Source organism: Schistosoma haematobium, chromosome ZW, assembly GCF_000699445.3.
Source record: "Schistosoma haematobium chromosome ZW, whole genome shotgun sequence".
Taxonomy (NCBI): domain Eukaryota; kingdom Metazoa; phylum Platyhelminthes; class Trematoda; order Strigeidida; family Schistosomatidae; genus Schistosoma; species Schistosoma haematobium.
Window position 1 is genome coordinate 58,875,138 of NC_067195.1, and position 27,705 is coordinate 58,902,842.

Sequence of the window (27,705 nt, forward strand, 5' to 3'; positions counted from 1 at the left end):
CTATAGAAATGTCATTTTTAATCAAATGAAACTTAAGCAAACATCATAATCATGCAATGAATAATTCATTCTTACTGGTATACAATTAGAACCATTTCAATAAGAAAAAGAAAATTATTCTCAGGATAGGTTTTCTGTTCAGTGAAAATTCCTTTTATATACTCCTTTTAAAATAATATTTGAATACTTATTTAGAATCTAAATTATTTTAATGTCGAAATTCATGACTGAATTTTGATTGTTTAACAGTGGGATCTACAATACGCTATTCCACTACTAACTACAACCAATATATTATCAAAAGTCTTTCAAATGTTTGAAATATTTATGAAATAAATGAATGTTATGACAATAATGACTTTATTTATTGCTTTATGCTTAGTACGATATGGAATTCTCAGTAGAATGGTTTAACTGCCTAAGTATCTGATGTCTAGACTATGGATTATATATATTATTGACGGATAGTAATAGCACAGTTGCTGAGGACAATCGATCGTGTCCTATATCATCAGTATTAGCTGCTAACCATTTGTGGAAAAAACCATACTGTTTCCATTGTTTAAGTTTATGTAAGGCTGGACAAAGTAGAAATCACACTTCTAACTCGTTTTGGTTTTTGTTCCACATTAATTCAAATTTTAATTCAACATAATAATTAGTCATTGTAATATTTTTTTTATTTTGAGTATCATATTTTGTGCAGTATAACATTAATTCACCGTGAACCTAATTCAGTAGCATATTCGTTCCATTAATTTAGCCTGAGCTTCATTTAGTATGTTATGGACAATAGGTTTTTCTAACAAATTTGCTTATTTTCCCCATATGTGATATTTGTTAAATTAATCATCAATTATGGATGAAATCGATATATAAATGATGGTACTTCCGGGTATAGTAGTTGTGTTTCTGCAATATGCAATAAATCTTATTATGTAGTCAGTTCCTGCCTTCTCATTCGTGAAGTGTTCAAAGTAACCAGTCTTTCACAATCTCAATAACTCATACTTTCGCGTATTCTGCAGTTTTCGGGGTTTGCGTTGTTCATAATGCTCAGAACGAAAGTGAAAATTTCACAATTAGACCAGTTTTTGGAGAGCACAATATCACTGAATAGAATCAGTATACCTTCGGTTATTTTGTAAAGCAAGAATCTCAAATATTTTGAGATGAAGTGAATTATTCTCATTTGATACACTTGAAACCCTTTGCATATATACTAATTTTATGAATATGTTGATGTTTAGTAATTAAAGTTTTCTGAGAAATATCCGTAAAGTCATTTAATTCACCATTATGAAAATAGTCATGCATACCTTCCATAATGCTACAGGTTCAATTTATCTAGGAACAGAATAAGCGGTTGAAATCATACCATAAATACGTGTATGAAATAAAATGATAATTCCAATAAAAAGTAATAGTGATGTCATCGTAGCAATTCTAACAGTACTAATGGTTCACAACACACGAGATATGAAATATATTCACTTTACTTTCATCATCATCACAACCAGGTTTCCCATGGTGGTCTAGATTCAATTGACTCATGATCTCAACTATTGAAATTACTATAATATCCATAAAAACCCCAATACTAGTATTAAACAACCATATTCATTAATGTATTTTTCTAAAAAACACCAAAAAGAAATAATTTAAAGGTATTAATTTTCTTACTTGGCATATATCTTCCATAGCAGCTAAATGTGCTGTATATCCAATTGGACATTTTTTCGGCCATAACGCAGCAAATAGTTGGGAAAAATCATTCTGTACAAATTGGTCATTGAAATTATCATTACGCAACATTGACCGCACTGTTCCATGCTTTTGTTGTTGTTGTTGTTGTTGTTGTGTGGTGGTGGTGGTGGTGGTGATGGAAGAGTGAATGACATTCGTTCTTGTTGTATTTTAAACCATTCTGGTATTCGAGTATGTTGTCTGTTGCCATCTATATCATCAGTTTGATTAATATTAATTAAAGCAGTTAAAGGATTACCAGAATAACAACTATAGAAACCACCGAATGGTAATGAATATTTACCACCTAATTCACGATCAGTTGATAAACATATACGCATACGTCGACCAAGTGTTATTGGCCAGTAATATTGTGGACAATTATACTGTTTAGTTAAACTGTTCACCTCTTTATCTGTATAAAGACCACCAAATAAATAACCACTATCAATGTTGTCTAATATATTAGATGATGATAATGATGGATCACGTGAACACCAGTAAGATTCAGTAATAGCGCATTGAGTTGTACAGTCGGGATTTTTAAACCAGGATTTTTCACTGCATACACTATAACATTTTCTAATTTGTTGTGGTAACAGTTGTATTGGTGTATAACCTTGTGAACAAAATAAATCACCAGTAAGTGGATTAGGTATAGTTTCACCAAGACATAAATCATCTGGACCAGTACACTTTTGATAAACTCCTCCAAGGTATAAAGTTGAGTTTGTAATTTGTTTACTGTGTAGATCACATTCCGGTGAAGCTACATTTGCTTCATTATCATAAAAAACTGATAAAGGATTCATGCAGCCTGAAAAAATCAATTAAATTTAAACATTAGGGATTACAGTTTAACTACATAAACGGAACTACTTTTTAGCTAACTCAATTACTGTTTTATGGATCTCATCGATGAAACTTGTCTTAAATCCAACACACGTGAACTTCATTGGTTAAGGCTTCTTACTAGAACCTCAAGAGTTTTCTACTGGTAAGCATTCGATTATGAATAGCCTGAGATCTGAAGTACGAATAATTGGATACGAACTAAGTGGATCAAAGATAGTGAAGCTTGATTTGATATCTGATAGGGGCATATGCATGCACTCTTGAGAAATCATATAAATGGCTAAACCAAATATTAGGCATATCCGCTTTACTGAAATAGTAGTTACATATTTGTTTGTTAATGATACGAAAAATGAATTCATAGTCAGACAGTGGTGTCGGTGAATTACATGATTAAATACAATGTAAATTGGTATCGAGTCATCTAGTTCACTGATCTAGAATATTTGAATGGTTTGAGAGACTAAAAACATATATGACTATTATTGAGTGTTTTAGTGAAGTGTTATATAACTGGGGTTATCCTAGACGTTATTTTCCACTTTATATCCAAATTAAACTCTGAATAAGATGCTTAAAGCTGAAATGTAATTTGAAATGCCTTTTGCTAATTAGGTTTCCCGTTGAACTGTAGTCACGACTAGGTTTTTTATTACTTACCACTTAACCACTGATGACAAATCAAAGTAACCAGTAGTAATAGAGTTTATTTAGGAGGTGAATATATTTACAATTGATTGATCACTGGGTAATGACTAATGTCATAAATGTAAAGTTATTATTAGTGCTGATCGTACTCTGTCAGTCAAGCTGCAATGTGGCCACTAGTCTTTGTGACTGCCGAGAAGCAAGATGGTGGTTGGAGGTGGTCGACAGGAAACCTTGGACCTTGGTTTCATCCTACTCAACACTCGTTGGCAAGGTGAACCTGTAACCTTGAGAAAACTGATGAAGAACTTGATGTATATAACATTGGTCACTACCTGGTGATCAATAAATTGTAAATACATCTCGGTCCTACAGAAGGTCAACCACGGCGTGAATCACTCAGTGGTAACGTCTCTGACTGTGAAGTTAAGTGACAGGAAATTGAATCCATCAGGGAGTAACCAGTCCCCTCAAAATGACGAGTAGCAAGAAACGCAGATCCAAGGTTTCCTGTCGACCACCTCCAACTACTTGACGATGAACGAGTTTTTTTTTGGAAGTTACGCTGATGAATACTAACAAGTACAAAACCTTAATCTAGGTTTTTCAGCTGACACTCATCACCGTTCACTATAGTATATTACGAAATCAAGTCACTTGTATTGATAGCCTAGTTGAGGAATCGGTTGGTAGAATTAGCCGGTCACCCAATGATAAATTTATTGGTGTCTGCTTGCTTATGACTTTACACTTTCAGAAACGCATATTTATATTGCAGTTTTATACAGTTATATATATATAGTCATTATTATCATTAAGGATCAATGTAAACTTTTGTGAAATAAGTTAATCCTCTTTTCGTCAGCTACAAAACATTTTTTATTTTCGACCTCTTCCTATAATCATATACGGTTACTAAATTATGTTAGAATAATTATCAATGAGTCAACAAGCTATAATAAATTCAATAAATATTATCAAAACAAAAGAGATTAAGCTAAGAATGATACCATGAGTGGATCAATATTAGACCACCATCGAAAACCTGGGAGCACTTGACTACTGTTTCGTCCTAGTATGGGACTCTTCAGCTGTGTGCACCTGACGTCCCGCACGCGGGATCCGAGCGTATGACCTCCAGTCCACCCAACGGTGTTAATATCAATGGGGGGTTAGAACCTCACATGGGGGATCGCAGATGCGCGCTGCTTGGGAGCCTCATACTAGGACGAAACAGTAGCCCAGTTTTTCTAGATTTTCAATGGTGGTCTAACATTGGTCCACTCATAATATCGATCTAAACTCAATAATCTTCACAACTCTTTACTGAATAAGGATTGTGTAGACTATTTGTATGAGATTAGGGCAATAAATATTTTTTGTGGAAATCCATATACATAATAGGTGCAGATCTTTAGTATTGTCTACATGAACTAATAAAATTAAGGTAAATATGTCGATTATAAGTAATGAGGTGCAGGAGGTAGACTGTGGTGCAAACTGAAAATGTATCACGGAATTTACTGCTAGCTCAATTAGCAAATTAGTTAAGTACATTTAAACAATTAATGTAATTCATATAATTTACCAACTACTGTATTAGCTTTATAATATCTTTCAACAGCTGATTTAATTGTTGCAGTCAGTCGAACTATCATATGACTAGGTAACTCAGGTAATGATCTATCTGTAATTAATTCATAAATTGGTTGTCCACTTCTGTCAATAGCCACTAGTTGATTGTCTAGACCAGATTCCCAAAGTGATAAATTCACATCAGACATGTAAATAATAGGACCACCATAGGTTAAAACTTGACTATACGTTATTTTACTTTCATAATTTTGAATCTGTTAGGAAAAAAAGATGATGTTAAAATTTAATAGAAATAAAATAAAACAAGGAAACAGTCAGATTAGAAAATCACTAAACTTCAGGACGTTTTCATTGTTATTAGAAGAGTTTTGTGAAGATTATTGAATTTTTGAAGATCATCTACATGATCAATTAAGTTGAGACAATTATTGAGAATCAGAGGAAATTGAGAAACTGTTTTATTTTAATTTTTGATTCCTTAGAACTTTTCACTCATGAACTTTATAAGCCTTGAATCCAAGATATTCGTGCTTTACTGAGTTAGCATCCAGTCAACATGTTAATAACTGGATCTTAACTCAATAGTTTAAAGTTTTATAGAATAGATAGATTGTGGCATCAGTAAAATTGAAGAATCGCATTTTGTTTTATTTGGATCTCGTCAGTTCAGTATACATGCATCTCAATGGTATTGTTCACTAATTACCTTTTGTTTCAAAAGCCCAACGATTTATCCTCTGACATACTAAGTTCAGATAGCCACTAATTTATGTAACGTTTATGACTTTTTTATCATAATAATTAAGGTACGAATTAACCTGTTGTTGATATTAGGAACTGAATTTCTATCAGTATTTAGTTTAAACGTAGCTATAAAGTGTAAAGCTCCTAAACTTAATCTGTAGCTAGGTCATAAGTAGAGACTATTGAAAAGTTTCATAGTATAGCTAGACAACTATCCTAAAACTTCTTAATTTCAATGATTATCTAGTTACTATAATAATTCATGATCTACACTATCTTCAAGTATTTTATCTATTACAATGATATAAAACACAAATTTTTAATAACTATCACAAAAAATCAATTTTCTTTTTATTGATCAATACATTAGAAATAAAAAAACAAAGGTATGTATACCAATTCATCTGAGCAACAAACAAAGTAACATTGTACAGAGAAAAACTTGAACAGAAAAAGACCAAAAAAAGTCAATAAAGAAAACGACAGATCATAAATATTATTGACTTTTGAGTTTAAAATTTTCATTGAATTGTATAACATGTAATTATTTAATTTAGTGTAAATAAAAATCAATATAGAAATAATGTGTTATTTTTCTAGAACCAGTTGTATCTAAGTGAAAAACTGTTTTTTTCTTTTTTGTTATTTTTTTGTTTTACTTAGTTCATTAGTAGGAACAATTCAATAGAACTAATTAATAATTCTAAACTGAAATAAACTAATTATTTGTTCAGTATTAAGACCTAGTTTTATTTAAACTAGTATAACTTAATAAACGAAGTAATTCTGTATAGTGATTATTCAATGTTTAATGTTGAATTAATATTGAATAATGCAATACTTAGACAACTTTGTTCACTTTATATAATTCAGTTAAAATAGTAAACTTTCTTTTATATTTGTTCACTATAAAAAAGAAAAAAACTATTCACTTTTCTTTATCTACTTATAAACAGTCTGTCAATAATATCAACAAGTCAATTGTAATTTTTGCTTTTATAAAGGAAGTCAGTTTATTTTACATGTGTCCAGAATTGAAAACTGAAACATAGTTTATAAGAAAATGTACAAATTGTTAGGTTGATAATCAGACAATTATCTAGTTATTTTAATAGTTGAATTCATGAGTCGATCTAAGCTAGACCACTATTGAAAAACGGTCAAGTATTTAATGATAGTCTAGCTTAGAACGACTCATGAATTCAACTTGTATGGATGGTCGAACGAATAAAATTATGGTTTTAATCATATACTACTTAAAGCCTTCCAAGTAAACTTTGCATTTTTAATAAAATAAGCATTCATCTTCACTTGGTATTGTCTTGCTTGTATCTTCCTAATGAGGTTTAAGACTCCAACTGGTCAGTCTGTTATTGACATGTGTGCATACTGTGTGTATACCTTGATATTGCCTTAGTTCACAAGCTTTTATGAACAAAGATGGATAGTGACTAGCAGTGGAATCCAGGATGCACGTTTCGTCCTATTTGGGACTCGTCAGCTGGATGTACCTGCATCTCAGAGTTGATGTTCACTCTGGGACTCGAACCCAGTACCATTCGCTGGATGTAATGAGTCTCAGTAGCTGAGTGGATAACGCAATGGCATTTGAAGTGAATGGTACTGAGTTCAAGTCCCAGAGTGAACATCAACTCTGAGATGCAGGCACATCCAGCTGACGAGTTCCAAATAGGACGAAACACGCATCCCGGATTCCACTGCTAGTCACTATCCATCTGTGCTTAAAATAACCATTCATCTTGCTTTCGATTTTCTATTGAAATTGTTTACCTTGAGGGAAACTATGAATATTCAACATTTTATCTTGAAATAAAATTAAGACCAAAGAACTCAAAGCTCATATGTTTAAGTCGGGACTTTGTGTAAACTTGTTAAAGAAAGACTGTTGACCTTATAAACCAACCTTTTAGAGAGTCATGAATGCTAAATTGTTTAGTTTTCAGCTTTATGTTTACATTTTTTCCCTCAGATTCCCAAACTCAGTACTCGTCACTTTAAGCAAATGTGTCGTTTAGAAAACTATTGAGCATTAATAGCTATACCATGTTCATTGCTAGTAGTATATGGAAGTTTTTCTCTTACGTGGGAACGCTAGAATTCACTGGGGTGAATTTAGTCAGAAAGTATCACTCTAAGTGTCGAGTATTATTTATTTACTCACTACATATACATATTATTGCTCACCTTCATATAAATTATTCCACCTGTCCTTATAACTTTTATGTGATATATATCTTGATCTGTATGTTCGATCGACATCGTATTCATAATTGACAATTATTATACTTGTAATAAGACTCATAGCAGCTTATTTTAATTTATCACACGTAATCTAAACAGTGAAAGTATTTAACCATTTTTATCCGTTATGAAGCAAATGTGGATACTCGCTACCGAGGAGTCCCATACTAGGACGAAACGACCATTCAGTTCTCCTAGGTTTTCAATGGTGGTTTAACTTAGATTGACTAGTGATTTCAACTGTGGGAATGAGGTAATAAGACTTTACAGTTGTTTTCATCATTATTGTTATTAGTGCGTATCCACTGAGAGTATGAATAATCCTTGGTGTAGATCGAATTTTATCAAAATCAAGATAAATGTTTGATCAAGATAAACTAAACTGTAGGTGATAAACGTTATTAGCTGAAATCGCTCTATAGAAATATTATTAGTATGTGTATACATACTTTATACAAATATGACAGGAATTGATAATTTTGAAATAATCCAACAGTCTATTAACTTTATATTGGGGTGTATGCTACTTATTTCTACAGATATACAAGGCAAAATGCATAAAATTGTATTTTCCAAAGACTCTCCTTTTGTGCCTTATGATGGTCACACTCAGTTTATAAGTATAATTCTGTGCTATCTGTGTGTTTTTTTTATCTTCGAGTACTCGTTGGCTGTTAATTGTACAGTTTTGGTTCACATTCTTTCTAAACTCTAGTGAATGACCCTAGCATGTATGCAGAGATAGATGGTGGCCAACAGTGACATCCAGTTTGCGCGTTTCGTTCTATCTAGGACAAGTCAGCTTGATGCCTCTGATTCCAAGAGTTAATTTCTATTTCGAGACTCGAACCCAATTCAGTTTACTTCAAACGCCATTGCGTTATCCATTTAGCTACATTCCAGGCAGCCACTATTTTGTACAATAAAAAATGAATTTGACCCTGGCATGTGTTGCAATTAAAAATAAATAACGTTCCGACAAACAATTATACTGAATACAACGAATAAATAATTGTATGTTCTAATTCCAAAAATCTGAAATCTTTAAAAAAAACAATAAAAACGCTACAATGATGGCTGAAAGATATTTCGTCGTTAAAATCTAGAAAAATGAAATGAAACTTACCAAAGAATCGTTAATGTTTACAGATCCACCAAGTTTAACGTTAAAGAGATTAGCAAAACTTATTGTAGCTGATGCACCCAAATGCCATCGATCCTCTTTTTTAGTATTTAGTGAATTTGTATCCAATGTGTCAATTTTTGCCAAAACACCTCCAGCATGAACTGAGTTTATACAATGTGTACCAAAGTCGCTTAGAAAACATAATTACATAAAGAAATACATATATGTTTTAATTTGTTAAATACTTAAGAAGAAAAATTGATATGTATAAAAGAACATACAAAATAAATTTGAAATTAGTGTATTTTGTTGGACATTATGTGCGGAGATATGTACATATAAACAATGCCTCAAGCGTAGATTGTAGTTAATTATCATCAAGGGATTGATTCTAGACTATAAATATAAACTACTGAAATTTCAGCTTCGTAATCATATATGCATCATAGTTGATGAGAGACTTTTAGGCCTTAAGATCGATTACTTGTGGGTTAATGAGTGCATTCTGTTAGGTAATTTTAAACTAGAATAAAACAAGTATCTTTTAATGTCAGATCGAAACTGCTTCCTAATTCAGATCAGTTCCTAAGTAAATGATGATCTGGATGATTTTTCCCACTTTATTTATTGCAAAATGATTACTTGTCTTATGCCCACTGTTAGATGAGAGGTACAAACTAAACATAATATTAGATTATATGAATAATTCACCTAACAGTCTAAGTCATTACTTGGAAATCTGAATTAGTAATATATACATGAGCTTTGCGCAGATTATTCGGCTATAAAAGTCAATAATAGTAATTATTATTAATAAACTGTTAATTCACAATTACTTACCGAACAACTAGATCAGCTAGATAAAATGCATTTGTACCTTGACTTAATGATTTAAAATTATCATTTGTTACAATTCCTAATGAATTTCTTAATGTATTACCAATTAAACCATTATTAAATAATTCAATAGTTTCCATTGTTACATTTCCATGTTCTAAATAAGCAGCAATATCTAGTAGACGATTTTTAAAACGTGGATGTAATTTTGAATCAGGTATTAATTGAATAAAATAACGATTATGACGCATTTCACTTTGAACAATAAGTCCTAATTTTTGACTCTGTTAAATCAGAATAAATAATAGACATTAGAATGTGAATGATATAACCGTAAAACATAAATATATGAATATTTAACTGAAACTTGGGTTCGACAACTAGTGAGGTTTTAAATGTACATTATTTAACAGTCTTATATTAGGACAAATTGTGAACCAATATTTTGAATTAAATTGAAACTTCAATAGTTGAGATCATGAGTTAATTGAAACTAGACCACCATGAAAAACCTGGAAGCACTGGACAGTCGTTTCTTCCTGTTGTGGGACTCCTCAGCAGTGCAATCCACGATCCCGCCTCGCGAGACCGATAGGTCCTAGGTTCGAATCTTGCGAGGCGGGATTATGGATCCCACTGCTGATGAGTCCCACAATAGAACGAAACGACTGTCCAGTGCTTCCAGGTTTTCCATCGTGGTCTAGTTTCAATTGACTCGTGATCTCAACTATTGAAATTACTATAACATCCACAAAAACCTCTTCTGATACTAAATTAAAACTATTGAATAGGGAAAATCATCTGTTTATAATAGTATTAAATCAATAATTTTAGTATCTCCTGATGATCATTTTGAAAATAATTCATCAAATAACAATCAATTAATTTCGTGTTGTCTTTTCCAGTTAATATAATGATATAAAGTACATATCTATCCACTATTCTATAGTCATTACTTTGATTGATGTGTGCCATTATTAACAACGACTTAACCGTACAAATGTACAAATGAAGTGTGTGTATACTACTAATAAACATTGTCGCACAGTAAAAAAAAGTGTTCCGTGTTTGTTAGTTCAGCAATTCAAATTAAATTACTGTTGTGTCCGTATTAATTATTAGTCAGTATTTGTTTAAAACTTAGTGTATATATATTAAGCACAATCGTACGTTCATTATTATATTACAATGGTTTACATCGCATGTTTATGATAATGCAAAATTTCCAATCCATATCTACACAACAATTAAGATGAGGAAACTACTTACATTACAGACAGAAAGATATTACCTCAATTTTTAATCTGATGACATAAGTTTCAGTCATACAACTCTAGTCGAAGGTTTTCCAAAGTAATTTCATGTGAGTATGGAATATCACAATAGTTCTGGTTGTGATTACTTAGTCGAACTTCTAAGTGATATGAAGTCCAATCAAATCACGTTTAATTACAAAGGACAAATTACTGATAAAATACACTTTCTTTTAAAGAAAATGAATGGATTTCGGTAAATAAATCAAATGACTAGTTAAAATATACAATATATTTGTCATTTGAAGAGCTACAGTCTTTATGTAAATGACAAACAAAGAAAACTGGATGGTTAGCATGTTTACAAGAAATATCTTAATTGTATAATTATTTAGATTTATGAATGATAAGAATTGTAAACTGATGATTTACTTTATTCCATTTGTCTTTTAATTGATTGTTTGAAAAATAGGACAGTTTCATGATAGACCTAAAGCATGAAAATGTCATTCCATTAATGAAAGGTGAAGTAATAGTCAGCCTTTATAATTTCAAAATATAATTTAATTTAAAATAAAACAATATAACTGTACTTATAGTAATAGTCTATTAACATAATAACATACTAGTTTTTCACGTAATGTTTCTTTATCCGATGAAAAATCTCCATTAATACGAAAAAACGAATATTCACCACCAACAGCTGAATTAATGGAATAAGCTACCAATGAATGACATTGACTAATTGATTCATAGACTTCAGAGGATAATTTAATTTTCGAATTCTTTATTGGTTCTAAATATCAAATGTATATATGTATTAAGTATATAATAAGTAAATTACACTGGAAACGGCAATAATGTAAATGTATAGAAATGATCGCAATTGTTTAAAAGAATACATGAAGAATTGTTTTATTTAATTATTCTTTATTTGAATTCTTTCTCAAGTTTAGATTACATCATTTTTATTGGTCTTGAACATGTAATTTTAACTTGGATTATTCTTTATAATCATTAAATTTCTATTTTTAGTTACTTTATTAAAGAACCATTGAAAGTTTGTTAACTCTACAATTTTTAATCGTTATTTTGATATTTTGGAAAATTCCATCTGAAATCTTATATTATATCAAGTGAATTTCTTACGATCATTTTAACTTTATTGAAATCTTCTCCCTATCATGACATATATATTTATAAATATTTTATCAGTTGTAAGTAGTTGATGAGAACCTGGCAAAATAAAATTAATTCATATCATTCTGCCTTAATTTTTGTGTTTTCTCTCTTCAAACTAATAAATGGATCTATGTGTGGAAAATTTTTGAAATTGTTATCACTTAATATTTGTCAAGTAAGTCATATAGTTTGTAACAGAACATTGATAAACTATTTTCATACTTCTTCCATTTTGTTGTTTGTATTTTGAACTTCGTGTTTTGCTTATTCTCAACATTCATCTCCTGACTCTTACATATCTACTATTCTACTGACCATTCATCAAAATATTCTGTTCCTTCTCTTTTTCATATATTATGTAACGTAGCAACTTCTTGATTTTCGAATAATTACTTTGATTATTATTATTCATCTCTCTTCCAATTACTCGATGTTAATTTATAATCGAAATGTTACTATGTAATTATTACGTAACTTATCCACTTGATGAGTATTATTTCATTATTGTAATATATATATATATATATATTAGTGTAGAGCCATGATGAAAAACTAACTGAAAAGAAACTTCTTCGCTCGATTCGTCCCTTCTTTATTTACCAAATGTCAAAATGGGAATTTTCATACAGTTAACACTTTTAACCGAATATTCAAGAGTGGAAATTCGGATTTTTGATATCTTGTGACTTGATGTAGTTTGCTTCTTCAGAATAGTTAAATAAATAACCAAATTATTTACTTATTCTAATGAAGTGACCTACATCATGTTGTGAGGCGTCAAAAATCTATATTTCTCACTCATTAGGATATAACAAAAATATATCTATTCTATTATGAATAACTTTCTAACGAATATTCAGTTATTCCTCTTTAATGACTCACATTAACTCGGCGCCCAAATATTGCGAAACTATTCGTTCAAATTTAGACGAAAGTTCTTATTGAATATTCAGTTAATTTGAAATTATCAAGTGTAACCTTGGTATTAAACCATCATCAAAAGAAGTTTAGTGAAGAACTTTTTTGTTATAACTTATTCTGTTTTAAATCTGAGTAGTAGGACTCGATCATCATAAAACTTTGACATAGGTATCACGTCTGTTGATACTACTTACCTAGTCGAATCTGGAGCATTGAAATATTCCTTTTAATTCTACTGTTCCTGAATGTGGAATATAAGATGTTTGCAATAAATCATCACTGTTTGCTAACTAATATCATGTTTATCTAGTCATCAGTGCTGATAGAATTGCAATATATGGTCAGTAATTTAAATCATTCATTATGTTTGTGCGGTTTTTTGCAGTTTATTTAACATAAAAACAATAATTAGGAAACACTGGACATTGATTCACGTTTAAATAACTAGCATTCGTTGACCAGGTGTATGTTTTCTGTTTTTACGAACCTGATCACTGAATAACGTATAACTATATATAATGTGATTTTCCACTTTCTGAATGTCAGTCTAGATACTGCAACCACGAATAACAGATTATTTCCTGTAGAAAAAATCAGTGCAATATATCATTTGACGTTTAATGAAATAAGTAGTAAAAAGTAAATACAAGCTATGTTTCTATTGAAGTAAGAAAATCATTTTATTATTGTCTTGCTACCCATTAGTAACCTAACACAAAAAACTAAAATAATGAGTCCACGTTTCATTTTACAAGTAATAATTTAAATTAAAGAATAACGTTAAAATCAATTACATACGAACAGTTATATCATCCGGAATTAGAAAGTTCCCGTCTGCAGAACGTCGACATAGTGAATATCTTTCCACATCTATTATAGGACCTCTTTCACGGTTGACCAGATTATCCCATCCAAATCCAGGTAATACACTAAGAAATTTTTGATTTGGTAAAAGTGTACATTCCTTTGGTAAAGAATATGAAACGGTTTGATCAATGGGATATTCATTTGATGATTTCTGGATAACCGATGAGTAACTATTTGTGATAATTAGGACACTACAAAATATAGACAATTTTAGCGAAATCTTAATTATTGTTTGTTTAAAAAATACATAGATTGGATTTACTGCTTACAGTTCTCATCTGAGATAATATTCAAAATCAGGGAACACTAAGTAGCTGTTTTATCCTATCATAGAGCTTTTCAGAAGTGCATATCAAAGATCTAACAAGAAGTTGAACTCAATACTTTCAAGTCTTTATGGGAACGTTTGGCTATTAGAACTGCTTGGTAGGCGTCGAACGCCATAACTACCGTAGAGATCAGTCTGTGATGAAAACAACCTACAAATTAAACCAACTTCCACGAAATTATATCAGATGAATAATAGTTAATACTCCAAAACACGCTACAACCAACCATTTTGTTATATTTCTTTTGTTATCTTTGGTTTAAGTTATATTTTCTTGTCTCTTCCAATAATAATAATAATAATAATAATAATAATAATAATAATAATAATAGTGATAATAATAATAATACTTTTTAATATAATTCATATTTGGAAAAAGCGATTAGACTTGCTACCACTTTATCTGAACACGTTTGTAAAGTTTTTAATACAACATTAGAGTATAATTTACAATTATTACGATAAATTTATCATTTTTTGCATAAATACCGTCAGTTTTCTATTGATTGGTTCACCCACACTAAAAAGACGTTGAACATGTTTCTTGCGATCAAATAACATCAAAATATTATTTCAATTATTTTGTTTTTGCATAATATAGAAACTCTGCTTAAACTGCTTATGACTTAATGAGAATGCCGAGACAATTGGCATTAGATACATATATGCCGAAATTGACCTGATCAACATACATGGAGGGGGAAGCAGATTCGAATAAATCTTAACTATTAGTTATATTTTAGACTTTGATGGTTGTGTAAAGAATTAATGATTATTTTTTGATAACGAACCATGTTACTTAAACCGCACTCTTCATAATATTATCATTGTAAGTTATTTTAGTGGATATATGGAAGAGAAGAATTGTTTTCATATCAAAAAGTTTGTTATTTTACAAAGGTTTATCAAAGGATTTGATAGTTCCAAATAAATTGAGCATTGGGTAGAAGGTTAATCATAAACATGTTTTTTTTCGTGATATCCCAACGAGTAGCAAATTGTATTTCTGACGTTTCACGACGTTTCATAAGTCACTTCTCCAAAGTAAATAATGACTTATTTATTCTGAAGAAATGACTTTCATCAAGTCACGAAACGTCAGAAATAAAATTTTTGTCGCCGTTATTACATTTAATTATCCTTCTATGCGTTTTCCATAGTCATATTAATAATATTTACTGAATAGAGTTTTGATCACCATAGTTTTCTCTTTTGAAGAAGTAAATAGCCTAGCCAGATTATAATTTATGGACGAACCAATCAGATTTATGATAACAGGTCCTGGACTTTGGCGCAACTTCCATTCATCCATTTTGCTGGATAGCATTTCGGTATTTTAAATGATGTCAGTTCATGATGAAAACCTTAAATCTAGTTCCTAACCCTAACCATCAACTATAAATCATAATTCTAATTCCTCGCACCGCTTTATAACCCTCGTTTAGCCATAGTACGTAGGTGGACATTCTCAGTGCTACTTTAGTGTCACTCAAAGGTCATCCATAAATTAGTATCACCAATAGTCAAACATAAAAAACTGGTTTTTATCTTTTTATTGTACGCAAGCTGTTTATCACTTTTTAAAATATTGGATTATTGCTAATCGGGCCTATAATTAATTGTGCAAGATTTTTTCTTCATATTACCATAAATAATTGATGAATATAATCTCAAGAGAAGAAAGAAAACAAATTGAACATTACGGACAAAAATCACATGCTATCACTAGTTATGCAATTATTAAGCATCTTAATTGATAGATTAAAGTAAGGATTTAATTAAAGAGTTTTGACAATATTTTATAGATGAGATCTTATTCGGCTGTACTCTATCAAGAAGTTCACGATAATTCAACAAAGACTACATTCTTTTTGAGTGATATTGTTATCTGAAACTTTATGTTTATACTTTTAGTTAGGTCAAATGAATAAACATTGTAAACGAACTAAAAGAGTGTTTTGTTTCTTCTTATTTGAAAAAGTAATCATAACTATGTGTAGTAGTTTTACACCAATGTAGCATTTTATAAGTAAAGAATGGAAATAGTCACAAATACTGAACAGAATAACGAAATATATACAAAGTGGCTATAGTGTTTTGGTGTATAAAAGTTTCAAAAGTACGAAAAATAATCATATCTTTAAAAAATCAATAATAGCATGATTTTATCCTGGAAAAATGTTTTAATGATTTGACATGCCTTGATGTTAGTTATTTTAATTTGAATCGACTTATTCAGACTTCTAACTCTTCATGTAGTTCTTCTAGATTTAATGTCAGTCTCAAACCCGGGTAAAGGAGAAGGGTTAGACATGGGGTCGGCAACCTTATCATGTAGAAAAACATCTTGCTGAAAGAAAAAACTAGTCATGTTATGTTGTTTAATTGAACTTGAAATAAACGATTAAACTTTAACATGGTAACTGTAAACAACTTTATAATGTTTTACTGGTAGGTTCTTTAAAAATAAATAACATTACGAAATTGAATTTTATGTTGTGATTTATTCAAACGAGCCCGTATAGAACTGAAATTAGTATTAAATAAATAATTCGATGAATAATGAGTCATTCTATTATCACTGGTTAAATTTCGTCCAGATTTAAACTAACTAACAATGTAACTTATTAACGATAGATCATAATTTACATTCTAAACTGGTTTCAATTAGATACTAGTCGTTTGAAACTAAAATCTTTTTTATATTATTAATATAAATATACTTATTCTTTGTAAATATAGTCGATTATATTGATAGCTTCAATGGTTGTCTGAATTATCGGTTGTTCGAATGATGTTACGACCACCTCTCTTTCATTCATTGATGAATGAACATGAACATACGTATGGAATGTGAATAATAATTCGTATTATTGATAACAAACACTACAAGTCCTAAATATATATGAGTATTACCTTATTGATATGTTAAATGAAGTCACAAGTTCTCCAGTTCTAACTTAACTTGATGGAGAAAAAAAATCCTGTATAGATGTGTGGATTATGAATTTCTTTTACTTATATATAATATGAGTCATAATATAAGGTTAATATTATTTTCGTACGATACTTTTTACCCAAAATGTTGAACATGAGGGTGGTAATGTCTATTCTGTGATTTCAAAATGAGTGTAACCGATGTTATTTAACAAACCAATCAACATTAGTATGTTCTTGCTTTAAGTAGTTTCATTTAAAAAAATATCTTAAATTAATTCAGCTCTTATTTAGTGTGAACATGTAGTAAGGATATAATTATTTTATATATATGTATGTATGTTTGATATGTATAGGTAGGTATGTCCGACAGCTTGTCGATTAATTTAGAGGAATGATGATTAACTGGTGATCTTGCATGGTTTGATGATGATGCTAAACCAATTAATTCACCGACTATCAAACATATAAAAAAGATGGGTTTTGTGGATATTATAGTAATTTCAATGGTTAGGATCATGAGTCAGTTGAAGCTAGACCACCATAGGACGGCCGTTTCGTCCTATTGTGGGACTCCTCAGCAGTGCGTATCCATGACCTCGCCCCCCGCGAGATTCGAACCCAGGACCTACTGGTTTCGCGCGCGAGCACAATAGGACGAAACGGCCATTCGTTGCTTCCAGGTTTTCTATGGCAGTCTAGCTTCAACTGACTCATGATCTTAACCATTGAAATATAAAAAAGAATTAAAGAAACCCTCACACTAAGAATAAATATTATCATATCAAGTGTATAGACATTTATGTAGATCTTGTTAACATTCATCCCGATAACTTATTGGTATGATATGAATATTGTTTATAAGCTGTTTTATATGTTTAGTTAAATTGAATTATATTGTTGAAAAGACAGTCATTTTATTCTGATCATAGTAAAGTCAAAGAGTAGGTAAAAATAAACACATTTGAAAAATGTAACAATATTTTCAATCTTTGCTTAATTTATAACTCTGTCACAAATAAGTATGAACAATTTATACACTGTGTGATCATGCTTATTCAAATTTAATTTCCATGATACTATTATAACAACTTTACAAAATGAACAGTAAACAGAGTGGAATTAATACGATGGATAAAATGACATTTATTAAAAGATAATCACCTTGGTAAACTACTGAAATAATTCAAGTGATCACTTATGTGGTTTACTTATAAAATTCTTACTTAAACTTTAGTTTGTATATATACATATATAGTGGGTAAAATAGAATTACTGACTAGTTGATTAAATGGATAAGAACGTATAATGGACTTTAAAATTATTAGATTCAATTAAGATGATATGACTTGTTAGTTGAGAAATAAATCAAGGATACAAGTGAACGTTATGTAGAACGTCTGATACATTTGTTGAAGCTACTACTTATTGAAGATAATAAATCCATGTTCCTTTAAATATTTTCCAATCTGTAGATTAGTAAATATTGCATTATATATATATCGAAATGCAGATTTGTGGAGATTGTAGTGATTTTAACAGTTCAATTCATAAGTTGATTTAAACTAGACCACTACTGAAAATCTGGAAACACGTAACGATCGTTTCGTCCTAGCATGGGACTCCTCAGCAGTGAACATCCACGATCTAATGGTGGTTAAGCGAAGATCAACGCATGAATTCAATTGTTAAAGTTATTACAATTTCCATAAATCTCCATTCTGATAGTAATCATGTGCTCACTAGTAACTAGATTCAAGATGGATTTCCTGAAGTTCTAGTGAGAGGCCACTATCATTGGAGTTCAATCCGTGTAGGGTGAATACAGTTATCCACCTTAGACAATGGATGAAGGGTTGCGCAAGACCATGGATTGATTGAACTTAGATATTGACACCACCATATGCCGGTTCAGTGGTCTAGATGTTAAGCATTTGAGTGTGTGTCTGAAGGTCTTGGGTTCGAGTTTTGAGTGCGAAATTATGGGTGTGCAATGTTGAGGAGTCCCATACTAGGAAGAGACGGTCGTCCAGTGATTCAAGATTTCCAATGGTAGTTTAGCTGAGTTTGACTAATGAGTTCAACTGTCCGTATATATATATATATATATGTAAAAAATTCCCAAAATAATTGAATGTGATTTTATTTTTGGCATAAAATGGTGAAAACTGTTTATAAAGACAGTATAACTTTGCCGTTTACTAATACTGACTATCATATTAATGAATTTGAGAGATTCAATTATATTACTCCCATAATTAGCACTTGTATTTTGAGATCTTGATGATTTTTATAACATAGACTAAAAAAATATGACAACAATGTGTACAACATTGGATATTGAATTCATATAAGCTATTAAATCAATTTGTCGACTTCACTTATTTATCTATTCATTCTAGATGGGTTAGTTAAAACATTTTAAAGAGTAAACTGGTTAGATTGATGGGGTTATAGGTTGTACATGTAATACTTGCAGCACATAACTGTTTTATTTCATAAATTGAAGTATTTTTTTTGTTATTTGTAAAAACATTATTATTACTATATAAATGAGTCACTCTTGGAAGTGTACACCTTTAATAAGTTTAAATATTTTCAGGTCATATTTGTTAATGATTTTTTTTATTGTAATCCTTTAATTTGGGAAAAAATGTCAAGTCTTCTTTAGCCATGATTACTAGTATTGTGGTGCGTGCTACTTATATTGATATAAGTAGTATATTATGCGAGTCCGGAATGTAATGTCTGGCAGCAGAAGATGGGGGAAGATCAAGGAAGCAAGAGCGGGAATAAAATGCAATTTGTATGAAAATGTAAGAACAATGAAGTCTGAGGCATTTTGAGACAATTGGTGTACATTTTGCAAATTAACGATTTAATATATAGTTCTCAGATTTTATTGAGATGCTCTGTAATTTCGTGCCATGTACATCAGGTTGTCCCCAACCGTGTTCTGTTCGTTACAGTATTTCTGATGATAATATTATTAATAACATTAGGCAATTAGGAAATTAGATTCATTTGATTTAGATAACAGTTTGTCAACAACAAAAGAAGAAGTTATAATTTTACAAATAATTAGGTTATTTTAAGGGCAGTAAAGATGGTAAGTTTAACGAAAATAAAACAATAAAATGCAAATTTAATTATATTTAATGAAATATTAAGTTTGATTAAATAACCAAATCAAAATAATAAAACAAATCTGAGATACATGTGAACAGAATCAGCTTTAAATGAATGATTTCAAGATTATTATTGGTCTGTGAGTTTATTCTCTCTTCTATGGTACACGCAACAGCAAATGCAGGAGAAGACGACCAGTGTAGCAATAGCCTCAGCAGCTGTAGATCCCAATATACACAAAGGCAAAAGCAAGATTCTCCGACACAACACAGCATGCACCAACCCAATCACAATTGACGGAGAAGATTTGGAAGATGTAAAAACCTTAACATATCTGGGCAGTATCATTGATGAACATGATGGATCTGATGCAGATGTGAGGGCGCGGATCGAAAAAGCAAGAGCAGCATATTTACAGTTGAAGAACATCTGGAACTCAAAACAACTGTCAACCAACACCAAAGTCAGAATTTTCAATACAAATGTCATGACAGTTCTACTGTATGGGGCGGAAACCTGGAGAACTACGAAAGCAATCATCCAGAAGACACAAGTGTTTATTAACAGTTGTCTACGCAAAATACTTCGGATCCGTTGATCAGACACTATTGGCAATAACCTATTGTGAGAGAGAACAAACCAGATCCCAGCGGAGGAAGAAATCAGGAAGAGGCGCTGGAAGTGGATAGGACACACATTGAGGAAAGCACTTAACTGTGTTACAAGACAAGCCCTCCATCGGGAGTAACAGCCGTAAGTAAGTGTATCATCACTATGAAAAATCTTTTGATTTTAATAATCTGTATTTGTTTTTTTTCCATTCAACTAACTAATTAGAACTTGGAAGTTGTTTCTGAAGTAAAAATGTATCGTTTGTATCATTTTAAGGTTAGTTAATAAGAGGTTTCTCAAAGAGATTATACAATTTTATTTAATTTCTGGATTTAAAAATAACAATGTTTGAGATTACTCTTCATAAACTTATATTTATATACACAATTGACAAAAACATTTTGTTAGAAAAACAGAGATAAACTAAAAACTATGAAGTAATGAACAGTTATTTTGATTTCTAATTACTCACGGGTACGCATGTACATATATGAAGTCTCAATTTATGCTAGTCGGTTGCGTAAACTAATCACAAAAGACATCCATAAAATAGTCAAAATGGTATATATATATATAGATATATATCGATTGAACAACGGAGAGGTTTTTCTTTCGATTCATTGATGTATGAAAGATCTAAGCAAGAAGTCAGCGAATATTGTTCTAATATTTTACTTCTAAAGACAACAGAATTTAGACAACTTTCTCTACGATGTAGACATAAATATTTCTTTAATATGACCAGAGACTTTGCAATTCTTTATTTTATTTCTAGAATGGACTGATATTTAGGTCATGATATCATACTTTAATGAATGATAGAACTTAAAATCCTTCATCTCATAAAAGCATTCAAAGAATTTTAAGTATGTTGGTTAGTACGGTTTCACCAGACCACTCTACAGAGAATCAGATCGGTCATATTCGAGTGACTAAAAATTCAAAAGGAGAACGGAAGATGTGAAAACCAGAAGAGGAGCTGGCATAGCTTCAGATCACCACTGGTTGGTGGTTGCTAGCTTGAAACTGAAGCTGAAGAAACATTGGACAACTGGGGAACCAGAAGTACAACGGTTCAGTACAGCCTTTCCTCAAGATACTGACAAACTAAACCAACTCAAGGTAAGTCTTAACAACAGGTTTCAAGTCTTATAGGATCTACCGAAAGAAGAAACTATTATGGAGGACAACTAGAAAGGGATCAAAGAAACATTAACTTCAACGTGTCAGGAAGCGATGAGTCTAAAAAAGCATCATCATATGGAATGGATCCCTATCGAAACCCTAGATAAGATTCAAGAAGGGAAGAACAAGAAGACCGCAATTAACAACAGCCAAACAAGAACAGAGGAAGTCAAGGCACAAGCTGAATACAAACAAGTGAAGAGAAGCATTAGAGCTGACAAGCAGAAATACGTGGAAGACCTAGCAACCACAGTGAAAAAAGCTTCAAGAGAGGGAGATATGAAACAACTATATGACGACAAAGAAACTGGTAGGGAAATATTGTAAACCACAGAGATTGGTCAAGGACAAAGAAAGCAAGACAATCACCAAGATTCAAGAACAGATGAATACATGGGCGGAACACTTCGAGGACCTCTCGAATAAACCAACTCCATCAAAACCACCGGATATCAAAGCAGCACATACACCTTCTTATGGGTGGCAACCCATCAACGACCAAAGAATCAGGATGGCCGTTAGACAAATAAGGATTGGGAAAGAAGCTGAACCTGAAAATATACCAGCTGAAGCACTAAAATCAGAAATAAAAGAAACCGCAAACATGCTCCACAATCTATTCAGGAAAATTTGGGATGAGGAACAATTGCCGACCGACTGGAAAGAAGGATATCATCAAGATACCAAAGAAAGGAGATCTGAACACATGTGAGAACTACACAGACATCAAACTACTATCGGTACCAGGAAAAGTTTTCAATAGAGTGTTGCTGAAGAGAATGAAAGATTCAGTAGACGCCCAGCTTCGAGATCAACAAATCGGACTCTATATGGATTAGTCGTGCACAGACCAAATCGCGACACTACGGATCATTGTTGAACAATCAGTTGAGTGGAACTCGTCACTACACACCAACTTCCTTGATCATGAAAAAGCGTCTAACAGTGTGGATAGGAGAACATTATAGACTTCTTCGAACTTGTGGAGTAATTGAGTAAATTATCAGCACCATCTGAAATTCATACGACGGAGTACACTGCAAAGTGATGCATGGAGGACAGCTGATAGACACATTCCAAGCGAGGCCCGGAGTCAGAAAAGGCTGCTTACTCTTCCCTTTTTTCTCTTTTCTGATGGTTGATTGGATTGTGAAGACCTCGATATCTGAGAGGAAGCACGGAATGCAGTGGACAGCTTGCATCCAGCTAGACGATCTGGACTTCACAGTTGACCTAGTCCTCCTATTCCATACACACCAACAAATACAGTTGAAGACAACTAGTGTAGCAACAGTCTCTGCAGCAGTGAGCCTCAACGTACACAAGGGAAAAAGCAAAATCTTCAAATACAACACACAGAACACCGATACAATCACACTTGATTGAGAAGTTCTGGAAGATGTGGAATCTGTCACATCCTTGGAAACATCGTTGATGAACGAAGAGGTCCCGATGCAGACGTAAGAGCGAGGATTGGCAAAGCAACGGCAGCATTCCTACAGTTGAACAACATATGGAACTCCAAACAGCTGTTAGTCAATATCACAGTCACAATGTTCAATGCAAACGTCGAGACATTTCTATCCTACGGAATTGAAACTTGGAGAACTACCATAACCATCATCAAAAAGGTAAAAGTATTTATAAACAAGTCTACTCAAGTAACCTAATACCCGGTTGCTGGATATCATCAGTTAGACCCTACAGCGAGAGAGAAAATAACAACTTTCAAATGACGAAGAAATCAAGAAAAGACTCTGGAGGTGGGTAGGACATACGGTGCGTATACCATCAAACTGCATCACGATGCAAGCGCTAACGGAAAAGAAGGTGAAAGAACACACTGCCCCGAAAAATAGAATCAGACATGAAAAGGATGCATAGCAACTGGAAAGGATTGTCCAGGACAGAGTTGGATGGAGAATGCTGATGGGCGGCCTATTCTCGCCCATGAGGGGTAACAGGAGTAAGTAGTTTTTTGTCTAAATTTTATGGGAAAGTGTTTTATTACGTTATATAAAATAACTCATTTTTGTTAACCATCTATTCTGTCTTTCGTTGTTGGGAATGCAGATCACACTTATGATCCGGTAAACATCACACTTGGCCACTTTATTCATGTCATTTCAAATTATAATTATTCATACAAATGTTATCAGTGATTTCACTCAAAGTTATGTGGATCTGTATTCTGATTCATAGTTTTATCCACCAAATTTTGTGACTAAATTGATGATCAAGTTTCAACTAAATATTGAACAAATAATACTATTATCAAGGCGAGTATTCTCATCCCAACTTAAATCAATTGTCTTATTACCATTTTAAATATATGCAATTACCTCATCATTTGAGTTTTTTTTAAAACAAGTAAATGTGATCGAAATAATTTTAAAACATGAAACCGTTAAATAACAAATAGATTTTTGAAAGATCTATCATATAACTTGATCCATGAACTAATTTTATTTTCTCAATATAAGGTTGATTTAGAACATTTCAATGAAATTCAACATGTTCTTCAGTTGTTCTTAAAACAGTAAATAATGTATTGATTTGCGTCTTTGTAAAAATTAAATTGATTGTTAACAAGTGATAGTTTACCTAAAATACATTATTTTCTGAATATGTTCTTTAATCGGTTGGTTGAATTATCGCCGATTAAAGTATATGTTATTATAAGTTTAAACTTATGTTGAAATAACAATATGACAAGTGTTATTAAAAGAAACATATATATTAGGATATGTATTTATTTTATAGAACATACATCAGATCAACTTATGCTTAATTATGTAATAAAAGTTGAATATTGAACTACAAACACTGTTACGTGACATATGGCTATTTACTATAGAAACTCATTATTAAAAAATTACTACCTGAAGTTAACTGATATAGGATGAGTATAGTCTATGCCCGTTTGTACATGAGATATACATACGATTCTGTTATACTCTTTAATAAATTCCAAATTATCATTAAGCGTTGTTATTCATTGACAGATTCTAAGTAGGTCAGCTAGTAAAAAACTATTTGATTTATTTTTATGGATGTTGAAATGTACGCCCAATTGTATCGAGTATTCCAATAGACTGACTATCAGTCAATTAATTATTGTTCATTAAGACGACTGAAACATTTTTTCGTTGATTACAAAGATAATATATTAATGTTTTGACTATATGAACAGTCTTCCAATTAAACTATTAAATTAACCCATAAAAGAATATTTTTCTCAACGTTACTAACATTAGTGCCTATTGCTGGGTGTGTATGAGTAACATGATAATTTTGTGGCTGCTTTTATATAAAAGTTATAGAGAAAAACAACTAAAACTTGATTTGACGATGAGTTACTGATTAAAAACTGAGGTAGTAGATGGCAGAGATACACTTTTCAAGTGTTAATGAAATCAATCAAATATGGAATTTCAAACTATTTGAATTCATCGAAAGTTGTCCTAATACTATGTGGTTATCTACAGCTTATGCATCTGTCAGTAAATATCGAAATATGTGCTTTTATGCCAAAGTCGATCCTCCTCGAAGTGTTCCAAATGACAGAAGTAATAGTTATTCGGATTTAGAAAATGGAACTATCTGTACAAAAGAAATGTGTTCAACTCCTTCTCTTACATACATTTAATTCCCTTAATTATCTTACATTAGCCAACTTCAGTTCCAATAAATCAGCAGTTTTCTTAGTTATAAAATGACTTTCTTTAATTAGTGTACGTACAACCTTAAATTCAAATGCCATAATTCTAAACAATAAATTTACCATGTCGAATTCTAAATCATGTATGAAGTGTCCTCACCAAGTGTTGTCTTAGAAAGTTTTCATGTATATATTGCTAATGCCTAAAGTACAAGATAACTAAATGGTACTCGCCGTTTAACAAACTACTTTTTTATTTAGTGTCATCGTACATCATAAATCGTCTATAAACAGCTACTTAAACTAGTGTCTGTAGAGACACTGATGTGCGGAACAGTCAACTCATTTATCGGACGCTAACGAGATGCTACTGTTCATATCTGGATACTGAATAAACGTACAGATTAATGGTGCACAAAAACGACAAATTGTGTAAACTATCTACAGCCTTAAAAACCAGTTTATGATTATATCAATAAACTTAAAAACTAATTATATATTGTTCCCGCTTGAATATATGCCAGTTGTGGTCACGCTGAAACAACAAGTTGCAACATCTAATTAATTAATAATAATAATACTATATGCTTTTCGTTTGTTCAACTTAAAGTGTCCAATTTAGAAATTATTTCAAATTTGTCAAATACTGTCAATGAATCTATCCGTCTAGTGGAAAAGTACATAGTTAAATAAATAAATTTAAGAAATCATAATCTCCAGTTAGTCTCTAAGTCTCAATTAAGTACTCATATGTTTAAACAATCTTAATTGTACTTCAAGACTTTCCGCAGACTGCCTACTTACTACATGATATCAGATAAAGTCCACTGGAGTGTCGAGTTAGTGCGAATATTGAAAACATTGTAAGTTGGTCAAGGATTAGATAATAAGCAATCGCTTGGTAGTTAGCGAACGGTTGGTGCAAATATCTCAATTATATTGGAGATTAATTGGGGCCAAAACAGTTCAGTAATATGGCCATTGATCATGCCACTGAGCAGCATGCGATAAAATCAGAGGAGAATACGTCTTCTCAAGATATCACTACTAATGCACAATAGTAGCTAGTACGAAATCTAAGTTTTAAATCTCATAATGATTATCGCCAACCATCCAATGTAGAAGGCAAAATGAGTTTAATTCCCACCTTCGTCCATTTTTATACCCAAGTTTTTTTTAAATATTAAACTACATTTTTAGATTTTTCGGGTAAGAGTCCCAGGTAAAACAAACAGTTATAGAGAATCTTGAAATAGTTTTCATCACGAAATTTCTTTCTCTGAGCTGGATGGTTTATTCGTAACACTTTCATTCAAAAAATAAAAACTGTATGTTTAGGACTGAAAAATTCGTAAAATTAGTAAGAAAACAATTATTCATTATTTCTGAATTTCCAACGTCTCTCTAGATTATTGATTTCAGTTGACTATTGAAAAATTAACCTCATATAATATTACAAATACGTATTCAATTAATATTTATGTAGTTATGCTCGACTAATTACTTACTTCAATAATCCTAGGATTTCAATATAAGCTGCAAATGTATTCATCATTCGAATGAATTTATCGATATTTTTTATGTGTTTAATTATAAGGTTGTGCATGAACTTCCACAGTTTCACTCAGTTACATTTTCAGTATTTAAATAAACATTTCGGTCAGTTTACAGCACACATCATTACAATGGTATTGTATATGAACAAATGAACGTATAAATACACTTGTCCTATAGAATATTTTTAATTATAATATATGTATTATTAGTAAGCCAGGTCATTTAAATTGAAAAGTTAAACCTACTTTGCGTCATTAAT

The 27,705-nt window shown here is 31.4% G+C and overlaps 1 protein-coding gene across 1 annotated transcript; it reads right to left on the reverse strand.

Moving 5' to 3' along the window:
- Nucleotides 1–1,706: 1,706 nt before the first annotated feature.
- On the reverse strand, nt 1,707–27,444 carry MPEG1_3 (Macrophage-expressed protein 1 protein; the record flags this gene model as incomplete). The annotated part of the gene is made up of 7 exons (XM_035731784.2): nt 1,707–2,563; nt 4,838–5,099; nt 8,978–9,167; nt 9,818–10,098; nt 11,694–11,863; nt 13,969–14,228; nt 27,398–27,444. 7 exons carry the CDS (start codon nt 27,442–27,444, stop codon nt 1,707–1,709), a joined length of 2,067 nt encoding a protein of 688 aa, XP_035589750.2.
- Nucleotides 27,445–27,705: the final 261 nt, after the last annotated feature.